Raw genomic sequence first — 22877 nt, 5'->3', positions numbered from 1 at the left:
CTGCTCAATTTCAGCAGGTTTTGTGGCTGACAGGAGATTACTGGGGAAGAAGTGATGACTCTTAATATGAATGCTTTTAAAATATAATTCCAGTATAAGATTGCTCACTGTGCCGTGCAGAAATTGCACTTTTGTAGGAAAGGTGGAGCTCTAAGAACAGCCATGGAACGTGTCCGACTGTTGTACCATGATGCAGGAGTTCTTCGGGGCCTGGGAAGGGGTGGTTCCAGTTCCTTACTGCACTAACCAACAACACTGACTGCTGCCCCCGACTTGGGAAATATATTTTAGGAAGTCTCACAAGTGCAGCACAGAACTGTAATTTTACTTTGTGACTCATGCTGAGATACAGTCCTTGCGTGTCGTTTTGTCTGGGCACCTAATAAAGCTCAGGCCACACCTGTTTATGGATGCAGCAAAATGGCAGGGAACTTATTTTTATACCATTGATTCTGATGAATGCCACTTATAATCAACACCTCCATGAGGAACTGGCTTGTGTGCAGAAATGCTCTTTAATTGAAGGGTGCACTTCAGCAGCACAATGTGGTCCCAGCATGTTTATCTCATGAAAGCCGGAACCATTTCAGTTATATCAAACGCTTTGGATGGATCATATTTATGTTATGACTTCTGTGATATATATATAGATAGATGACTTTCAAGATCGTTCTTGTTTGTGAAAAGTGAAATGTGGTCACTTTAGAATGACAGAATTAATTCTGTGTAGGGACCGTATGACAATTTTGGGAAGCATTCCCGTCCTACAGAATGTACAAGTCACCACTCTTTTCTGGTGAGGCAGAGAAATGACTTGTAAGAAGCTGTTAGGTTAATTACTGTTTAGAAAAGGGTATTAAATTCTAAGAAGTGTACAGCACTCTGTTGACAGAATGATGGTTGCTGACAGATTAAAACAACAAAAATATTTTGGAAATGATCCCTCTCCCCTTTTTTTAAATAACACAGCAAATCGGACCTGTGAATTCTGACAGTGGCTTTTGAGCTGGCAAAATTGAAATGTGCACCAAATCAAGCTGCATTTTAATGTATCAGTTTAAATTAAAAATTAACAATTAAAAAAATCAGTGATAGAGGTCTATGGAATGGTCACTTCTTTTTTTTTTCCCAGGCTCTAACATGGAGCTTAGGGGGTGCTTGCAGCCTGTTTTGCCCAGAGCACCTTATTTTCAAACTGAGCTTTACTCAATTAGATCAACATCACGTTTTTAGTGCCCAGTGCTCACAAATGTGTCTTCAGACCTCTATTTACTCAATTACTGTTGTCAGCATTTTTGTCTAAACATTTTGGTTTGTTTTCTGGCAGAACAGTTTCCCTCCCAGCCACCCCACAGCAGCAGAGGTACGTGGAGTGCTTGCAGAGCACGCCGTGTGTGCACGCAGCACATCATGGCCAACATAGAGCTTATGGTCATCAATCATTCGATTGTTCTTTAAACACTGTTTTAACAGGCATTCGTTGTATAAATGGATCAGGTTATTGACCTTTGCCAGCAATTGCTTGCTACATGTCATCATGGCTTAATGACATTATCAAGGAACATATTCTGTATTGTAGATACTTTAAAGGTCTCATGCATTGTCTCTCACTAGGACACATGGCTGGCTAAAGTATCTTGAATTAGCAAGTTATTTGATGTCATTATTAAAATATGCAGAGCATTTCCAGCTGCTTATGGAATAGGAGGGTGAAATACTTCTCTTTTCTACAAAAGCAAAACCCAGGGAGAAGAGTTATTTCTCATATTGGAATACTTGTTTTGAAATCCTGCTTCTTTTTTCCTTTACAATTTAATCTTCTACCTAGAATAGAGTGGTGCAGACCTTTGAATCTCCTTTGAAAATTGTTTGACTGGTCTGCAGAGCTCCAGCTGCAACTCCTCCATTTCTAGGAATACTATAGATCTAATTGGCACAATTAAATCATTACAGCACATAATAGATGGAACTTCTGACTAAATCAACTATGTTTTTAATGATGATAAGAGTTTTTAAATTAGAATGGATACAGCATTCTTTATTTATTTCTATTATGTGGGAAGGTTGTTAACTGTAATGGCCGATCAACTTAAATGAGGGAAAGTAGCCAGTATTCTATAAATTCTCTCTTCTGGTTAAAATTTAAGGTGGTACTGAGTTTTCAAATCCGAAATTATGAAACTAAACTATTAATTGACTCTTTATAAGTTTTTTCCAGTATACAGATCTACAGTGGCTTCTGTGGCTCCTCATGCCCCAGTCTTAAAGCTGATTTTCTGTCCAACAGAAAGAATACACATATCACACAAATTGGACACTCTTGTAATTCTATTTTTTCCTTGACTGTTGCGTTAAAATTCAGATTCTGCATGAATCAGAGGGTTCTTAAAAGCTTCAAAATTGGTATTAATCAATAAATCTTCATGCCATTGCTAGAAAATAATTAAGTAGGATTACTTTCATTTTATTGTGGAGAGAAACTCAGGCATGTTGGTAGCCTAGATATGGCAAAAATTCAGATGTTACCCTTCTGTTCTGTAGTTGTTCCTCTTTTAATCCAGAAAGACCTTTTTTTGTACCATGTAAGGATCTTGCTGTTGTAGTAATTAGTCCAACATAGTCTTGGTCTTTGCTTTGCACCCACTGGTTGTCTGAGACCCTGTGCTTCAATATCCCAGATTCACTCCCTACATTGTGTTTATGTTCCAGTCAATTCTTTTAACTTCTGTCTTGTTTTCCTGTCCACTGCCATAGCAAAGTATCTTCTCATGTCTTTTAATTTTAATGGTGCTTATTACCAAATTTTCCTGATGCTTATTAACAGCTTTCCAGTGAAAAGATGGAATGTAAAGCACAATTATGGTCTCATAGAAAAGTGGGAGTAAGGTCATAATAGTGAGTTCTTACCCGTCCTTCTGACTTCTAGTTACATCCTTCTTTTGTCAGCTTCTGAGCTGAAAAAAAAAAAGGTAATAAGACTTTTTACTCTTGGACAGATTGTAGAGATCTCTGTATTAATAGCTACCCCACATTTTCATAGATTTTAAGATTTAGGAGGGGAAAAATAAGTATTTGTCAAGGTGTTCTGCACTGAGGCCATAGAAATTTAACAGTTAATTTTGGAATAGAGAAAGTATTCCTTCCACAGACTGTAAACCAAGTGTAACTTCAAGGAGGTGGGGGAGACAACAAGCAGGTATAAAACTGGTGCAGGGGAGGAGAATCAGGACATAAAAGCACTATTTGAGAGTTTCTTCTAAGTAAATCTCCTCACAGCAGTCCCCAGTTCTTTTTCGCCAGGGTTATATTTGATTGCTGGCTTTGACAGCTCACTGCTGGCAGTAGGTTTCAAAAATGTCTAATCCAGCTGGATTGTTCTGTCTTCACATTTCCTTCCTACATCAAGAGAGTATACTATTACCAAAAAAAAAAAAAAGAGAGAAAGAAACAAGGAAACAAGGAGACAGAAAAAACCCTGGTTGCTTCCATTATGGGATTTAAGATAAAACAGAAAATATAAACTTAATAATTAAAGCCATGAAGGCTGTGGTGGTGTTTTGTTTTGTTTGGGGGGCAGGAGGAGAGAAAGCAAAAGCTCACAACGCATCCTTAACATCTTCAAGATAGATTCAGAGCTGTGATTTCAGCCCCGAGACCTAACAAACATCGCATACAGAGTGCAGTAAATGCAGTATTCATAAATGTATATGCTCTTTGTGACTTCATGTCAGCAGGGTTCTGTAGACCCTCATTTGTATCAAATAAACTTCAAATGGCAAAGAATACGTGCCAGCCAGGGACGAGCATCACTTTGAATTGTTCCTTGTGTATCATAGCTGAAATGGGAAACATGGCTGGCTTCCTGTTTGTCAGGAGTGAAAAACAGGCACATCTTCTGTAATTATTAGTAATAGTGTCAATTTAATAAATTATTCACTCATGACAACAAGATTTACATTCTATTTGCTGATAGCTTGTGGGGGATAGTGTTTGCTTTAGGAAGGTAAAGCCTGACAGGAATGCAGTGTACATTGTAAATCCCTGTGTCACACCTGCTCTGAAATAGTGAAGACAAGTGGTGGTGCGAACTTGTTTCTTACTGTACCTTCCTCGTCCCGCGTGGATGGTACTGTCATGGGCTCACTAGATTTTCTGCTATCACTTATCCATCTGGGACTAGACATTAAGAAATTCAGCTAACACAAAGGTTCATGGTTGTGCCTGAGATTTCTGTGGACTGTGAAGAAATTATTATCCCTGGTGTATCAATGGACAAGAGAAGTCAGGTCGGAGATTGTAGGAGTGGGATGAGGTGATGAGTTGTTCATGATCAGCTCCTTTCAGTCATGGCAGCATGGGAGAAAGTGCAGAAATGCTTGAGTAAAAATTTAACAGGTGAATGATATCTGAGCTGAGAGAGGAATTAATATGCTGATAGCAAATGGGAGAAATCAGACCATGAAGGGATTGGCTACAGAAGGAATGTAGCTATTGTTTCATGTGCTGAACTGGGGAGAGACAGCGGCATGAAAGAAAAAGACCAGTATGCTACTAGAAAACAGTGTTTGTATCAACGTTCTACATTACTGTAGGTGGTACATAATTTTTTTGTCAAGGCTAAAATAAAAGTATGTCATAGTATAAATAAAGCGTGAGAAGAAGGTTTTAGGAAGGGGAGGGCTGGGACTAGTCTGTTTCCTGTTGTCATGCAGAAAGATCAGAGAGCTTGCCCAAAAAGCAAGGACTAAAAAAAAAGAACTGAGTAAAAAAAGGTGTTGAGGCTGGGTAGAAAGGAAGACAATCGTGTTGCATGTCATGAGAATAGATGGTGTGGAAACATGTTGGGGGACAAGGAATTGCTGTGTTCTGTTGGATTTGCGTTGAAGGCTAAGCAGTGAGAGAGATGGGAGAGGAAATGGCAGCATAGCAGAGAGGGAAATCTGTCCCTTATTAAATAGTAACTGAGTTGGTGCATGAGATTTTCCAGCCGTAAATCAACTGCAGATCTGTGGGGAGGAAAGGAACCAAAGCCAGGGCCTTACACAGCCCTCACAGAGAGGGCAGGATCCTGGGTGCAGAGGGAAGAGGAGATTTCAAGAGGGGAAGCCTGACCAGCTGTGTCAAAGGCACATGTGAGGTTCCCTCATCCACCAGCTCCTCATCTGGGAAGTTTCCCTATCCCTCCATCCATCCTTGTGTTAAGCTGGTCAGGAGAAGCAAACCTACGCTGCTTTGGGCTGGGATTGTTTCCAAAACACTGCTTACCTCCTAGATTGTGTCTGTGTTAGGGGGTTTCTAAGAGAAACCCCCAAGGCTGTCGTGGTAGTTTGAAGTTGAACAAGAGGCACCAAAAAACTCTGATTATTTGCTGTAAGATGTCCCGGTAACAGCAGCGAAGCAGCATGAGGGCATTTGCTTGCTTCAGTGGAATTCTAGTAGAAACATTATTTACCCCTGTCTTACAGATAGAGTTAATAGGATAAAAGAAATAAGGTGACTTGCCAAAAAATCAAACAAGAGATCTGTGATCAGCTCCTAGTCCCTTGCTTGTAAGTACTCTGCTTTATTTCTTTTTAATTCAAAAGCAATTAAAGCAATGAAAAGAAATAAAATAGAAATTAAATAAACCCCAGCACATCTTCAGCAATTCCTCTGCTAAAACTTGTGATGCAATGTGAAAGAGGTTGAAGTTTTCCTCCTTGATAATACATTAAATAATTATTAAATTTTTATTTTACCTTAAGTAGGAATAATATTTGATTGTCATTTAAACCAGTTCTTTAGAATCCCATAGTTTTACTCAAAATAATCCAAGAACATTTAATAAGTCTTAAAATATTCATAACACACGGAGATCATTACTCTTGAGACCTTTGTACAAAGCAGTGAAGTGTGGTAGACATATGGCAGAAACCTCTTAATTTCTTATTTCTTGCTATGATTATATGAAAGAAAGGAAAATTCTCTGTTCTTTTCCCCATTGCAATCTGCATGCCATTGTTTTATCTGTTGTGGACCAAAGTCATCTCACACACATGTTCACTGAAGAACATGGAGTTAATCAGGCTTGAATTTAGCTCAGTAAATATATGCACAATAATGATAAATTGTTTCAATTTTCTGTACAGTATTTCAGATAACAAAAAAGAAGAAATAATTTATTTCTGTATCTCACATGATGTTAACAGCCCAAGCTGTGTTGCATGACAGATGCTGGTACCTACCTTTTATATTATTGATAATTATCTGAAGTCGTTAATTGCTGTGGCATTGAGTATAAAGAAAAAAATCAAACAACAATTGGTATGTCCTGCACTGGAAATGTATCCTAAATATCAGAAACCCTTGTCACAGTACTTACTGTATGAAGAGAGGATGAACAATTTTGTTTTAATTATATTTCAATGTGATTGTCTAAAGTCAAGTGGAACCTCCATGGATTAAATCTAAAATAAAACTGTGATTACAATGTATGGTCATAATCCCCAGATCTGTTATGTTGAAATGACAGTATAATGAGTAGAAGTTAAAATGTCCTCTGCTTTCAAATCCTCATGGTTGTCATTTGATTAAATAATAGTGCATTCTGTTTGATGTCTTGGCTTTATTATTCAGAAGCACTTCAGTATATGTGTCCTACCTTTGTGTTATGTGCTCCTGGCAACCAGGTATCCATATAGGTTCTTATTTACACACCTGCAACAGATACACTGTACGTTTAGCTTGCTTGTGTGCTGCTTGAATATGAAATTTTAATTATTCCTCTTAATTATGGTGCTTTCACCAAAAAGAGGGAAATCATTGGTCAGGTACAAAAAGAAACTGCTTGGTATTTGAAGGAATTTGATAATTTTGTTGTAGTTCGTAGCTTGGCAGGTGGTAATAATGCTATGCCAGCACTGTCAAAATATGAAAATTAAAGTGACGATGGGTTTTAATGAAATCCATTTGACAAATATAATTAAGGTGTTTTAATATGAAGCCCTGTAATAAAGACTACCGGTGGACTCCCTGAGGTCCTGACTAATTGTGTAGATTGCTTTTAAGCTTTGAATAGTTTTATTGGATAATGAACTGTTAAGAAGTGTTAGATCTTTCTTAAGCAGAATTTGGTTTGAAAAAGAAGAGGAGAGACAGGCCTGAGGTGTGGCATTTTAAACATAATTAGAAGAGAGATTTAAGTTAACATCTTTGATCTTGCTGTCAGTTTTTGATTAGAGCTGTAAATGCTTTAATCAAGTGCAGTGTAGTCATTACATTTCTAACTGTTTTTAAACTGCGAAATTACTGAGACACTGACATCGGTTTAACACTTCTTGAGAATTTCCAGCAAAGTTATGTTTGTAAACTGGGTGTTTGCATTAAATTGTCATACTGCAATAATTTACCAATTCAGTAGATCATGGGATAATTATATTTTGGAGCTCAAATAATCTAAAACCCACTTATTAGATTAAATATAATGTTCTGTAGTTGAGGACAGTGGGCCACTTCAGATTCCATTTTTAAAATGATTTCTAATCTTGTTTTTATTTCAATTAAAATGGTATTCAAACTAGTGGTTGTAATGAAAATGAATATATAAGAAGCTAAGTGCAGTATTTAAATGCCTTCCATAGAAAAATGATTCTTTTAATGTTACATACTGTGTTTGACCAATGTGGATTCCTTCACACCCATTTTAGAATCAGGGAAGCGGGCACAAGTATTTAGCAGGGGTACAGTAGTCTCTGAGCCCGTAATACAATTCTGTTCTCTCAAATTCCTATCTTGCAACATTAAAGATTGCTTGAAGAAATTTCAGCAAGATCAATTTATTAATTTTTTTTACTGGCATCCAAACCAGCACTAAAATGTGAAAATGGCCACGGGCTCGGGTCTGTAACGTCAGTGAGGATTCAGAGGGCTGAATGGTACCTGCCCATAGGTGGCATGACTTCCATTTCAAATACAGAACACAGCAGTCCGGGGTCCATTCTCAGATCTGACCTTGCCTCCCTGTGTTCTTGATCTTTGAGCATGACGGAAAATCCAGTTACTTGTCTCTTTACTGTATGGGTTAAGGGCTGCTAGGCATAATGTTTTACTCATGTTTGTCTTCTAGAAATGAAGAAATAAGGTACAGCAAAAAAACCTGTACTAAATTCTTTCTGTCTGCAGCATATAGACCATGCACACAAATAAACTCTAACAGTGGCCTGACAACAAGTACCACAAATTTGTTAATGACATCCCACAGCAGACCACCTGTGCCTTTGGCAGCATGTCCTGCATGCTGATAAGTCTGGCAGACCAGGAGAGAGGGGAGATGTCACTCAAACCTGGGACATCCCCACAGAGACCGTTCAGCTGCCAGTGCTTCTTCACGGCACCTCCAGTGCCCATGTCTGCCCTGGCTGCAGTTCAAGTAGCACCCAAGAGCAAGAAGCAGCCTCTCTGGTAACCTGGATCCGAATCTTTGGGACCCAAAGATCATGCCCAGTAGCGGGGATGGCACTTGGAGCACTCCAGGCAGCTGCTTTGGGAGAATCCCAGCAAAAGCTGCTGCCCATGCAGTAAAATGCTTTGTTCTGGAGCAGTTTGGTTTTAGAAATCTCCAGGTCTGCCCTAAGTCAAATCATACTGTGGTAGTCTAATGTATAGATGCCAAAAGTATTGATAAGTGTTGCTGGGTTGCTCCATCAGGAGAAATCACACTTGTCATCTTAGGCACTTACTGAAAAATCAGGTTTTTCAACAATTTTTCCTAGCAGGGATCCCTTAGAAACAAATTGTGTCTATATGCAATAAAGGTCCCATATAAGTCAACCTCTGAAACACCATCTGAAGAGCTTAACTTGATCCTTAAAATATGAGTCTGCTCTGAGGAGTGCTGTAAAAATTCTATTATGGGATAGTCTATTTTTCCATCTCAGCAATTTCCAGAAGAAATATCTTTGTTTAACAAGTACAAGAGCAGAGACTTTTTAATTTTACATATATATACACGTATATATACACATAGTCCTGCAAATTCAGCCAGGCTTTTAAAATCAGTCTGGGTTCTTTCCCTTTTGTATACCTCCTGATAACACTGATTTGCCAGGCCATTGAGTATATTTCATTGTTCCCTCTGAACCCTTGCTGTGGGTTTAGTGAGGGAGTGGTTTTCTCAGCATTGCTCTGTGTGTAATCAAAGGCAACATTGCAGATGGAAATAACTAGCACTTAGCTCATGTGTGTGAAAAAGCAGCAGAATCCATAGCTGCATTAGTCCTGCAGGGTAAAAAAAAAAGAAAACAAACAAATAAAACAAAGGAAAGATGGCTTGAGATGGGAAGGTGTAAGTGGAGGAAGACTGGAGTCTGTAAGGAGTGTGCTGGGTAAGGAGCACGGAGATGTTTATCTTGATGTTTTGTCCTTTAGGTGCAGGTTTTTTAATTGCTGTATATTTCAAATGAACACAGATTCTAACTGATGAGTATAAATATCACAATGTAGATAACCAAGATTCAAAATGTAATAAAATGCACAATCTACTAAACTTCATCACCAAACAAAAATACAGCCAAGTGAGCATTTCCTAGAGATCCCTCCAGAGAATAAAATTCTGGGGTAGAGCTGGAACTTGAACTGAGACAGCCCAATGAGCTACAGACTGTCCCTTCCCTCTGTCCCTTGTCCCTCCACTTCCAAGTAGCTGCTTCAGATCGCCAGAGTCCTGGTAGAAGAAACATCGTTCTCTGCAAGCAAAACTGTTGTGCATTGCACATCACATGGTTTTCTAGTTGTAAATTACCCAATTAATAAACTAACATTGTCTTGAAAGGGGTTTTTCCTCTCCAAATTGCCACCTCTTTAGAGAGATAATGCAATTTCAAGGGAAACTAAAGCTTCATTAGTAATTTGGTACTCATTTTTCTTCCTTTTAAAAGGTGTTTTTTTAGGATTGGTAGAAACCTTGAACAATAACCTTCCTCAGCATTCTCTTTATTATTATTTTTTAAACTTTGATGCTTTCATCCTCCGACTTTGCAATGCATTTCGTTTTATGACATTTAGATTTTGAGAGATTAAATTTGTGAAAAAAATGGGAAACATTGAAAGGATAAGCTAATTAATGTTTCCTCGGCCTATCCAAGATACCCTGTTGTGTTAGAGTTTTGCCCCATTTGTAATTTATGCCTGTTAAACCTTTGTTTTGTCATCTATTACTGACTTCTAGGCTTCTGCTTGCACTTACTGGCTGTAACAAGCATTTCATTTCATACGGAGAAAAAATGGTTTCAGTTTCAGTTACTTTTTTACTGTACCCGAAAAAGGGAATGGGATTTGCAAATGATAAATGGGGAAGTTGACTAGCTAACTAATAAAGATTTGTCTTAATCAAGTATGATTTGTCAGAACAGGAGCGCACTGGGGTCAGGGCACACGCAATGAATAATACAGCATTCACTGGAGAGAAGGACCAGGCAAAAGGCCTCATAAATATGCTGCGATTACCCACTGCTAATTCGTATTCAAAGAGTGAGTTGCACTGAAGCCAGCTCCGAGGTTGCTGAGCTGTTCACCTGCTTTGTGGGCTTTACCATGTTTTAGAAAGTTTATATATATGGGGTTTTTTATATACACACGCTGTTTACAGAATACTTCCTTTATGTACAGACGACTGCACTGGTCAATGAGTTTAAGCATTATTTATTAATCGTTTTCTAGGTTTGTTTTATTTTTCTAATGTCTGGGTGCTATTTTATTTCTGTTTTTCATTGTTTAAATATGAATGTGAATACAGCAGGAGATAGTTCCATTCACATTTAAAATGAATTTCTGAACAGTGCAAGAAAGGTTAAAACACTCTTTAGCTCCATGGAAGTATTAAAGATCAAACAGGCATAGACTTCTTGTTTATGTTGCCAGCTTTCCTGACTTTCTAATTGGCCTGTAGATTCAAGATAAATCTGGTACATCAGGATGTTGGGAGAAACCTGAACAAACCCAACTGTAATTTTATTTGGCTCTGGCTTTACTTTCTGATGTTGACTTTGCTTTTTGCTTCAAGGAGCACTTTCTCAGATTGAAACAGCTGAAGGGTATATTCTTCTCATAGGTCTTCTGATGTCCAGAGGAGACACTGCAAAACATTCTTGTTACTATTGAGAAGTTTAAGCCACATAAATGGGTCATAAAGAATCAGTTTGAAACAAAAATAAATTGTTCCAGTGCTTACAGACATAACTAGCAGTCTTTGTTCTTCATCACTGTACTACCTAAATGTCATATACTGTGGTTTTGTGTAGTTAAATAAGATTGAAAAAAATTCTCACTCCACTCTTCAATTTTAAAACGTATTTCAGAATTTCAACACATTTTCTTCTCTTTTGAAAACCGAATGTAACTTCTTTTTCTATTTGCTGGTTGGCTAATAGGCTGTCTCATCTATTTTGTGCTTAGCTCTGTGTCTTGAAGTGCACTTACTGCTTTAAGAGTGGATCAGCTCTAGAGATAGGGCCAACTTTATGAGCCTCAAGCTGATCAGTGCAGGAGTTTAAGTTGCCAACTCTCTGCCTGCAGTTTTTAAGTCTTTAAAATAACCAGTAATGAGGAGTCCAGAGTAATTATTTGTACTGCTCTGAGGTTATAGCAAACTGGGTAGATGGTGGAGCACTTTTGATTAAATAATGATTATTAATCCAGCCTTAGATGAACCAAAGATCACCATTGTGTCATCTTGGTGCTGTTTGGAGTCACAAGTTTAATTAAGTGATGGTTTGTGGCTCAAGTTTTAGAGGATGTATTTCTGCAACTTAATTTAGATGCAATCAGTATTTTAATACTCTCCCCTGCTAAATCACTTTCAGATAAGTTCAAGACTGGCAGTACTGCAGTGAAACATCACCCATTCCTGCACCAAGCTCAGAGCAAGCAGGGGCTTCTTCCATCCTGGGAGCACTTAAAAGTAGTAGCAAAAGAAGATGCTGAGGGTTGGCTCCCAACTTTACGTTATTGGTGATTGAAATGGGGGTAGCAAGCTGTTTACTTATTGATGCACTAAGGAAAGATTTCTCTTTGCCTTAGAACTTATTTGAAGGAAGAGGGTAGGGGAGGAAGATGCAATGGGAGGAATTTGGAGCAGACGAGCACTGCTGGGCTGGGGCATGGCAAGAACAATGGCCAGCCTTCAATGGAGACAAGTGCTCAGCAGAATCAAAGTCTGCCACCTCCTGTGAGTGTTGCTGTGAGGATGTTAGTAAGGGAGCTCAGCTAGATTGGTGATGGGAGTAGACAGAAAAAAAATACATCAGTTAGTGAGAAATGAGTTGTTTTTTACCAGCAGATTGATGGAAGTTACAATTTCAGAAAAGGTATGAAACTTCAGAAATAGAAAAAGCAACTGGAGGTGAAGTTAGTAGGTCTGTCATATATCATCTTTCTTCTTTCTTTATCCTATTTTCTTCTCATTCATCTGCCTTTTTTTTTACTGGGGAAGGACAAGCCAGGCCTGGACCATGGGAGGTGTTGGTTATGAAATGCTCCCAGTTTGTTCTTAAAGGCATGTGGCACCTTCCTCAAATATCTTTTCTTCTTTATTTTGAACAGAGCACAAAGACTGAATTCTGATTAGGTGTTCTGGATGTTTTTCTTTCTGGCTTCCCTGACCTCAGTATCAAGCAACCCTTTTTGCTCTTGGCCAATAAAAATAATTTCATGAACATCTATTATAGCTTATAGGGAGACCTTTTCATTTGAGAAATGTTTGTATTTTTACTTTGGTGGACATCTTGGACTTTGGAAGTTTGGGAGGTATTCTTAGATGTTACTTGCTTCCACAGTAAGACTGGGCAACTTCTTTTATCCTCTCTTGCAACTGAGCTTCTGACAGCTCTGGAAGAGTTGGATGTCCTTGGTGAATGCGATGGATTGCCAGTGCTCTTTCCACTTGTATGGCATTTGCTTCTGCTGAAGAAGCCAACTAATCCCTATAAAATGTAGCTAATTTTTATTTTATTGTGTTAAGTGACCACTTAGCAGCATGCAGATTAGCATCTTCATGGCAGACTCTCGAAGCATTTGAGCACTAACTCATGTTTCACTGTTCTGTAAATGCTCTACAAATTGTCTCTCCATTGGCTTATGGCTGTTACATTATCCTTCATTTATCTGTATTAACATGTTCTTGTTTTTTAATAACCTTAATGATCTAAATCCTTCTGCTTCTAATTATATCAGCTGTTCGATGTTAATATATGTCAGCTGTGAACTGGGGAATTTATTGGACTTTTACTGGTGTCCCTATACTTCAAGATATGTCATCACTTTCTTTATTAACTTTCTGCTGTCAGATGCATAAGGTGTTTGACTCAGCCCTGAATTCTTCAACTCCTGCAACCTATATTTTCCAAGTTTGTAAATCTGCTTGCTGTCACCTCTGAACAGCGAGCTTTTAACACTTTCTAGCATTTTTTCCCAGACACTGCTGTTGATTTATCCTAGTCTCCTAAAATCAAAACTTTTAACCCGTCCAAAGCAGAGTGGCTTTTAGAAAAAAAAGTCCCAGCCTGTGTCAGCATAGTCTCCAAAAATCTTCTATAGGCTATTGCTACATCTTCAGAGCATGGGATGTCTCCGTGTAAAGACAATACACAATTGCACTCCCTGAATGGCACTGCTCACCAGCCAGGGCTGAGGATCTCAGCCTGGAACTGTTCTCCATTCCTTCTCTGATCAACACACAGTGGGGTTTTTTGGTGGATTTCATGATTCTGTAGAACAGCCATCTTGATTTTCATCATGATCTTCTGCTTTTCCCAGTGTAAATTAATTTGTCTTTTCCAACCTCTAATTACATAGCTCAGATGCACGCATTGTATATATGATGAGATTGGGCAAATCATGTTTCCAGCCATCCTCTCTGTGATTTGGTTGGTTTTAAGCTTTTTTTGTATTTTAAATCATATCGAGATATCTGCTGCATGTTATGACACTTGCATATATATATATGTGTATATATATGTATATACACACACACATATATATGCACACACACAGGGTACACTTTGAGAGAAAAAGTGCTCTATAAACTATGCTGGATTATTTTATTTTTCGTATGAAAAGGAAAATGGGGAGTCTGTCTTCAAAATTCATAAAAATGCATGCTTGTTTATTCTAAAGCCTGGAAGGCTCATTCCATGTCATTCCTGTCTCTTGAGTAAATATATTAGTCATTCTTAGGGGAAAGAAGTATTATTGACTTGAGTGATTAGAAAAAACTCTTTCAGAATCAGTTTAGCTGATAAAGTACATAAATTCTTAAATGGCTGGAGGCAAAAAAAGTAAAAGAAAAACCAGTCAAGCACAACTTATTTTGCGTCCTTGATGTGTGTGTAGGTATTAGAAATCAAGCTCTGTGGACCACGTATTAAATAATTACAATTTGTAGGTATAAATAAATACTGCATACAGGTTACAGGCAAATTCCAAAGAAAGGGCTTATTCAGGAGTGCAAAGCATTGCTAGAAGTGATCATTGTCTTTTGGGTTTATCTCAACATAAAAGTTGAAAACCATGTGCCAATTTGTGCACATATGAAGGGGGAAGTTGGGTTTTAGGGTGGGGGGTGCTGTTTTTTCTTCAGGTGGGGAAAGAGTATTTATTCTTCTAATTAATTTCAGTGGTTTAGGATAAGAAATGTTACATTTTTCTTGCATAACACAGTCTCATAGAAACAGGCACCATTTTTGTTGAACTCACAACATGGCATTTTTGAAGTGCTCGGCACTAAAGAGGATGGTTTCCCATACTTTATTCAAACACCTTTAGGGCAGAATACATTTAGAGCTGTGAATTTTAGCATTCACAATTTAAGGGTGATGCTTGTTAATATTATGTACGTTTTCAGAAATATTTTTTTCCTGGCCATCACAGCATTGTTTAAGACTGAGATAATTGCTCTATCGAATATTCCTGCCCTCTGTCAGTACACAGATAATAATGATGTAAATGCATTCACCCTTCTGCTTCTCACAGTTTAGCTGTAATTTTAGAACATAATTTTATGCATCTCTTTGGGAATTTCAGTTAGAAGAGGCAGCACCACTCAGTCTTTGGTAGGACTTGGGAGTGCACTGTACTAAACATTGTCCATACAAAACAACTGAAAGGTTGGCATAATCCCCAAATAATTGACATTATTAAGATTCTATGGAAATAACACCATTACTGTCAACAGGCAACACCCTTCAGTTTGTGTATTGGTCTTAATTCATGCATCTGCACTACAGTATATCTTACAAACCTGACCTTTTCACATAACTGTAGTAGCTTCATCAATGACTTGCATTATAAGTAGGCTGGAAAGATCTATACAGCGTCCTTGCACTAAAAGCACAAATCTGCCACGTAGATGAATGTTTTAACTGGCAGGAAAACATCAGAGTTGTGGGGAAACTTGAAAAATGGTAGCAAGGAGATAGCAATGATATCAAGCTTGTAATTAGCTGTACTGTGGGCTAATGCTACATTTTTCCTAGTCCCAGGTACTTCCAGTTGCAAACCGAGTGAAGAGACATGTCTTCATATCATTGAGAAGTCTTTATTTTCTTTGTTTAATAATATTTTTGTTTGACTGCCTTGACCTTCCAGCTAAAAATCAAGTTTCACTGTCATCAATGAATTTTCGGAGTAGAATGGGGATATGAAGAGGATAAAGGTGTCAATTTATGTTTGCAAATTTATTGTGAGATTATGTTACCTCCATCATGTCTCTTTGTTCAACTTATGTTGTTATTTTAGCCCAAAAAAGGCCAAAGATCATCAACGAAAGTGCATGTAGAGTAAAGCTGCTCCTGTAAAATTGATGATCCGTCCAATTATTTATCTATAGAGGCTGCTGGGAAGAAACGCAACTATCTCAGTTCTCAGACCCCTCTGCTAGGTTGAACTTCATGGCTGAAGGTTTAATCCCTAAGTGTCATATCAGCAATTCATTCTGTGATATTCTGGCTGACATGCTCTCCTTCCTTATTTATTGATGTCTTCAGTCATCGACAATGAGAGGAAAATACACTATTCGTCAAAGTGACGGTGTTTTACCCTCACTTACAGTTGATGCTGCTGTCACATTGATGGTTGGAAAATAAACTCAATCATTATAAAAAGCTAAGAGTGTGAACTTGCCAGTGACAGGAAGAAGATGAAAAAAAAAAACAAACCCCACAGTAACTTATTTAAAATTGGTGTAATAAAAATAAAACTGTTTCCTACAAAGATATTTTTGAACTTTGTTCATGAGATACCAAACCATTTTAGCCATGTATTTTATACTTATTCCTTTGAAGGAAAATCTGCACCTCATAGTCCTTTATGTCTGCAAACGTACATATAATTTTTAGTACTAAATACATTTATTATCATTTCACCTCATGCTACTAGGTTAGTAATTTGTTGATTTTTTTTCCCCACTTTCTTTTTAAGGGATTTTGCATTGTTTTTTTCTCCCCTAGATTGCATTGAAGACATGTATCTGTGTATTACAGTATTTTGCGTGCTTTAATGAGGAAAAGCTCAGAATAGTTCCATCCTGTAAGTCCTTTGACATGCAAACATAGGCAAGGCTCTCGTGAATCACTTTCTGAGGCTGCCATTTGTGTAACTGCACTGCACTGTGCCGCCTTTCTAACTCCAAACCCATGTATCTTACCACATTTCACCTTTGGGAGGCATTGTATATACAGCTAAAAGTAAAGAGCAGCAAGCCAAGAGGGACAAGATAGCATAATGAGGATGTCAATTTGTGGTCAGAGGAAATATTTATCTTACTTGTACTGTACTTGGCAACTGATAGAAAAATATATATGTAATGAATTTCCTCAGACTTTATCTGGCAGACTCTGTGCCTTGTGTTAAATGGATTTAAAAATAACATTGCTTGTCTCAAACTTTTAAAGTTTGAGGCGATTCTACTTTGGATTGTTCCTTAAAAATGGACTGTATCAATTAAAAAAAAAATCATAATCATGTTTACTAACATATGGGTGAATTTTTAATGATCCATTTTCTCAAGACTCCCTGAATAATGACATTTTAAGATCCCACTCACTCACCAGAACAAAAGCAAGGCATTTTTTTTGTTGTCTAGGAAAAAAACACCATGTTTTTGTAGTTTTGGTGCGTATCTCTGGTAAGCCTGCTAAGTACCCTAAATGAATGTGCACAGAAATGCTGGTTGTCTCACACGTGCTGCGTATCCTGAGGCAAAGCTACAGCTGCTTCAGCTCCTTCTGCCTGCTTCCCCCTCTGTAAAATGGGAATGATTTAACTTATTTTTCTCCTTCGGGGAAATACAGGGAGGGTTTCTTAATATTTCTATGGAGCTTTGAAGATTAAGATCTCTTCTCTATACTTGCTGCTAATATTTCAGTGTTAGAGAAGCATTTGATTGAAGCTGTTTGAAGAGTAAAGTTTTGGCATCTTGTGTTGTCTTTGTACCATATCTTGAGGCCTCTCCACTATAATTTTGCAACCTTTGGTTCAGCGTAAGCTGCGGAAGCAAACAACCCCTGTGTAAACAAACGGTGATGACTATAAATTAATGTGTCTGTCTGCTGTTGAAAACATCAGGAGATTACAGCCTATCTCTAAGCCAGCCAGAAACAGTCCGTGGTGGAGCAAAGCAGACACCAGTAACTGGGCTGAGCCTGAAAAAGCTTTCATTTAAGCATCAATGGTAAATGCTGAGAGGCACTGAGAGGGGTTTTCTTCTAATATGACTTCTCAGTGTCTTTAGATGTACAAGGATGGCTGGTGTTTAAGCAAAGGCTTACTGACTTCCTTGGGCTTAAGGAGTAGATAGGAAGTATGAGCACCCAGCACCTAGAGCAAGTCTGAAAGTATTCTTGCCTTTGTTTCATAAATCAAAGGTCAGCATCAATTCCCAGGGCCTAGACAACCTCAAGAGACTGTAGAGGGATAGCTTCTGGTTTGATTTGCTTCTTCATTTTTATGTTGCTTGAAAAACTTAATATTTAGTATAATGATGTATTCCTCTTTGCAGTTAGGAGGAGTGATTAGGCTACCACATGTATTAAATGCTGTTGCTACAATCTAACTTGGCATTTTAGGGCCTTGCAGTCACAAGCTGTATTTTTCATGATTTACATTTTAATTTTTTAATGCAGAGCAGATTGGACAGGAGATGCTTGAAAACCTCAGCCATGACAGAGAGAAGATACAGCGTGCTCGGGAAAGGGTAAGTTCGATAATAAGTAATTGCTGATTCTGCATTTTATTTGCATTGGGCAAGTTCTTTGTGCATGCAAAAATAATCCAGATGAGATATAACCACCATCTGCAGTGGAGAACTTACGAAGTATCTTACATGGGCCCCATCCTGCCAGGTCTCTCTGATGGGGAGTCACACTGTAGTCACCAAATCTGCTGTTGGAAGCAAATTTTCTGTTGCTATCACAGTTAGATCAGTGTTCTGTCCTTTGAAGGGTTTGTTATAGTGTCAGTTCCAATGACTTCCTGGGTTTCCTTTGAAACAGTTCAGTATCATAAGTGAGCTTCTAATAGTTGATCAGCCTTACTTTTTGTAGCTGAAGATGCAAATAACATCCCCTTAGGCAGGTCTGTGTGAAAGAGCTGGCACTGCTGCCCTGTGTCTGCAGCCAAGGTAACATATCTATGTCACTTTTGGCTGATGTGGCCTCCATGGCGATCAGCTCTACTCTGCAGAGATAATGGAGATGCTCAGAAGCCCATCCCATCCAATGTGTACAAGTTCTCTGAACTTCTGTGTGGGAACCCAGCCTCTCCATCTCTGCTTTCTGCTCACGGAACCAGGAGTTTCTGTCCATGACGTGTTGTTCAGACACTTTCCCAAGTGTCCAATTTTGCCAAAGCTAGGTTCTCCCACGCATCTCTTAACTGACCAGTGGCACTTAAAAAAAACTCCTTTCTCTGTCCCAGGGAGTTTCTTTACCTGGATAGCTTTAATTGGTAAAGCATCCTTTAACAGCATTAATGAGGCATTTTCTGCCAGCTGTACCAGTTGCTTTCTGAAGTCCTGGGCATTAGCTACTTTAAAACACTAAATATACCTAAATCACAAAATGTAACTAAGAATTGTGAGGATCAACCAAGTTTTGTTCTGGCAACTTGATGTCTTATTTCACCTCTACTGCCTACCTCCCTAGTGACTGCTGAGTCTGAAATGCTTTTCTGTTTCTAGCTGGACAAATAAAACCTAGGCAATGGAGATGAATGCCATGTGTTCCTTTCTGCTGATGTTAGAATTCCCAGGGATATACTTCTGATCACTCAATGTACACATGGTTCATAACAGAACTTTTCCTTTTCATTGCTCTCCACCTGAGGAGCAAATTTCTTTGATGACAAACCTGTAAGATGCAAAGAACAAGACTAAAAATAAGAAGGGTATTCTAGGAAAGTGCAGTACAAATACACTCCACCACAGTGCAGTAAAAAAACCTCTTGTCATAACAGAAGATCTCAAATTCCAAGTTTTTTATCATAAGCCACTTCAAATATTTCTTTATTAAAATTCCTTTAGGGAATTCAGAAAAGTTCTCCAGTGGAGCCATATGGGTGGACCTGTCCCAGCTGTCTATATACACTCAGATAAACCTTTAGGGAAGATCCTGGATAATTTGGCAAGTTTTCCATTTTCTGGAGGTTTTTTAAGACCAGCGCAGATGATACTCTATCAATGCATAATAGCTGTACATTAAATACATGGAGTTATTGTCTTATCAACCAGGGAATAAACTTGTGTTCTGGAATGCAATTGTCAGCTTTAATACTTCAATGTTGGGAAAATTAGGAAGGCTTTTTTTATGAGCAAAATATAAATAAGTTAATATCTCAATAGTTTGATTAAATTTTCATATATGAATTTTCCTGTCTGTAGAGTAAAACTACATTTTTCTTTAGAAGGCAAACAGAAGGGATAAAAGCTCTGCTACAAGTCAGATAGGTTAACTGGCCTGATACATTAAAAGATGCAACATTTTTTAGGAAAACATCAAAATTTGTCTAAGGCAGACAAGATATCAATATCAGCATCTTGTTCATCTTCCTGCTTTCTCATTATTATTCTTAATATTATTTTTAAACACCATGTGGATTTGCCATTGCTAATATCAAAGTCTGTTTCAAAATGTTTTCACTACAGCAGTTCTGTGAAACATTCACTATTTGAGAGGTTCACATTCCACCAGTTCCATTCCACACCTCTGTGGTGTGCTGGTATTGGTAAAGAAATGATGGAAGAACTGCAATCAGATAATCCAGTTTTAAATAAAAACAAACTTACAGTTTGAATCTCTTCATGTGGGTTTTTTTTCTGCCAGAGCAGGAAGAAAAGGTGTTTTCTTAGCATTCTCTTGGGAGGTAGCTAGAGATCTTCCAACTATGTGTGTACGTGTTTGTTTCTTTTTTAATGTTTCTTTCGCTTATTTTGTGAGTTTTTTATTACCATAAAAACATGAGGTCGTCTTGCTTAGAGGAGTTTGTCAAACCTCTAAGATTCAGCTTCCCCTTCCTAACTATCAGCACTGATTCTAGCTGTCAGGTAGAATCCTGCAGCAAGAGAGGAAAGTTAGGATCAAACATTTAATGGTAAAAAGGAGAGCGCTACTTTTCTGTGAAAAGGGAGGAGAAGCCCCAAGTGTTAAATGCATCTTTATGAATAATAAAAGACCAATGTAAAGCATACATTTGTACTTCAGATTCCCTTCTAGCATAGATAAGAACTTGGCTTTTTAATGAGCCTTTTAAAAATTATTGTGACGTTTTTTCTTCTGTTACTTGTGTCAAACCGGGCTAAACTGCTTTTCTGGAGCTTGAATTGTCTAGATGAATCAGGAAAAAATGAGGGAATGGCCTCCCTGGAATATAATACTCATCTTTGTTCCATCATAGCACATAATTACAGAGATCTGAGAGTCAGTGCAAGCCTTCCCACTGAATATAATATTGCTGAGAGCAAGACTTGATTGGTGTTATCCAGTCCCAACTTCTACTTGGTATTTTCTTAATAGCTTTTAGAAGAACAAGGAGAAAATTTATGCAAAAAGGTTATGTGACACTGATTGCAACTACTGATTTCAGTAATCAATATTAAATCTGGTAGCAAATATTTACAGTATTGTGCTCCAGAATAGAGACTGGGTTTAATATTGCTGCTGTTCAAATATTCAAGATACAAAAGTGGCTTGTTATGGTGAAGGTGATTTGTTATTGGAAGACTGCCACTCTTCTTGGCACTGCTACTGTTTTGATGGATTTATAACACAGGATGCATTTTGTCTACTACACCAAAGTTTTTTCAGTTAGAAGTCAATGACTCAGGTAATCCTTTCAATCTGATTTGATAATGAAGAGGTAAATATTCAGCTTTCATAAGGACAAGAATGTTTTTATGTATGTACACACAGCTGTGTTTTGGGGCATGTTAGAAACAGTGGTCACTGCTATTTCATAACTGAAATAGTCATAATCATTACATTCTCTTTTTACTGTAGATTTTGGTGTCCCACTGGTTCCAAGATGTCTAAAATGTCAAAAGATGTCTCTCCTCTAGCTGCCAGTGGCAGAAGAGGCAGTAGGAGAGTAACTCCATTCTTCCTATAACCTTCTCCATTTCTGGATTTCCTTTGGTGGGACACTAATAAACACAGGAGGAGAGGGGACATTTTAACCCCTTTTAAAAAGCAGTAGAAGTAAACTTGAAGTTCCTTTGCTTCATGACTTCTCATCTCCCCAATTTCACTTTTTACCTATTTTGCAATATTTTTGAGAGCTGTAGAACAAGACAGCTAATTAGGTGTAGCTGTAAACTGTAGGTTTCCTTTGTCTTAATAAACTACAAAAATGGTTGCTTCAGTGAGTGAGAGTTCCTTATATGAAAAAACTCCACCATATATACTGTACAGCTGTTCCTTGTGTACATATATATCCTATTCACAAAGCATTTGAGCAGCTAGGCCAGAGGTGGCTCCTGTAAGGTCAGTACAAGTTTTGTATTTAAGGGGCAGTATAGACATATTTCTTTTACACAGAATTGCTAAAAGGATCTATTTTGTATTTCTGTTTCTTTCTTTCAACTGCTGTCTTTGAAAAGCAGTGAAAGAAAGATATGTTGTTCTTTTCATAAAGCATCAGGAACATGGCATATGTGTCTCTTCATCCCTTGATCCCTTCACTAATATAGACGGCCAATACTCATACACATAGGAATTATGGATACCAATGTACACAGCTTCTGTCTGCAACCCTTTATTTGTAAAGCTTTTGTTCTTCATCCTGAATCACCTTTGTTGCCTCCATGACTTACCTTCCCCAGGTTTCATATTTATGTAAGTGAAAACAAGACAAAATATTTTTCAATTTCAGAGTTTTGGTGGCTTTATGAGCTTGTTGTGTACTAAACCTGAAGTTGATTGACTCAGATGACTGTAGAAATACCTGTCCTTTGTACAGAATGGGGTACATGTGCCTTTTACCTTTAATGGGACTCTTTTTTCCCCAGCTTAGAGAAACAGATGCAAACCTGGGGAAGAGTTCCAGGGTTTTGACGGGAATGTTGCGAAGGTAAGGCCAAGGTAGGGACATTTCTACTCTTTCTTTTCTTCTCTCCCTCTCTGCCTTTATTTTCGGTTTTCAACATTTTGTGAATGTACCTGACTTTTTTTTGCCCAGGCTGCTGTGTAGAATGTCTTCAGATGATAGAAGGGTTTGTCATGCCTATGGAAAGAGTTTTCTGTAGCCTGAAGGATAGCTCTTGTGTACTGATTTCTGATCTTTGTTTCTTTGTATTTGTTCGGGAGGTTTGGATGTGTGTTCTAAAATTAAGCCTTTTTGATGATAGTTTCCTGTGT

The 22877-nt window shown here is 38.0% G+C and overlaps 1 protein-coding gene across 4 annotated transcripts in view; it reads left to right on the top strand.

Moving 5' to 3' along the window:
• Nucleotides 1-22877, top strand: part of VTI1A (vesicle transport through interaction with t-SNAREs 1A) — a 258892-nt gene that overhangs the window by 139440 nt on the left and 96575 nt on the right. For 2 of the 4 annotated variants that reach the window (XM_039554080.1, XM_039554078.1), the window contains 2 exons: nt 18153-18223; nt 22529-22590. In XM_039554080.1, coding sequence (XP_039410014.1) covers nt 18153-18223; nt 22529-22590 — 133 coding nt within the window. Of the gene's footprint in view, nt 1-18152; nt 18224-22528; nt 22602-22877 lie in introns of all 4 variants that reach the window. The other 2 variants (XM_039554082.1, XM_039554081.1) reach the window with 1 other exon arrangement.

Source organism: Corvus cornix, chromosome 6 (assembly GCF_000738735.6).
Source record: "Corvus cornix cornix isolate S_Up_H32 chromosome 6, ASM73873v5, whole genome shotgun sequence".
Taxonomy (NCBI): domain Eukaryota; kingdom Metazoa; phylum Chordata; class Aves; order Passeriformes; family Corvidae; genus Corvus; species Corvus cornix.
This window is presented reverse-complemented; position numbering and strand designations above follow the sequence as displayed.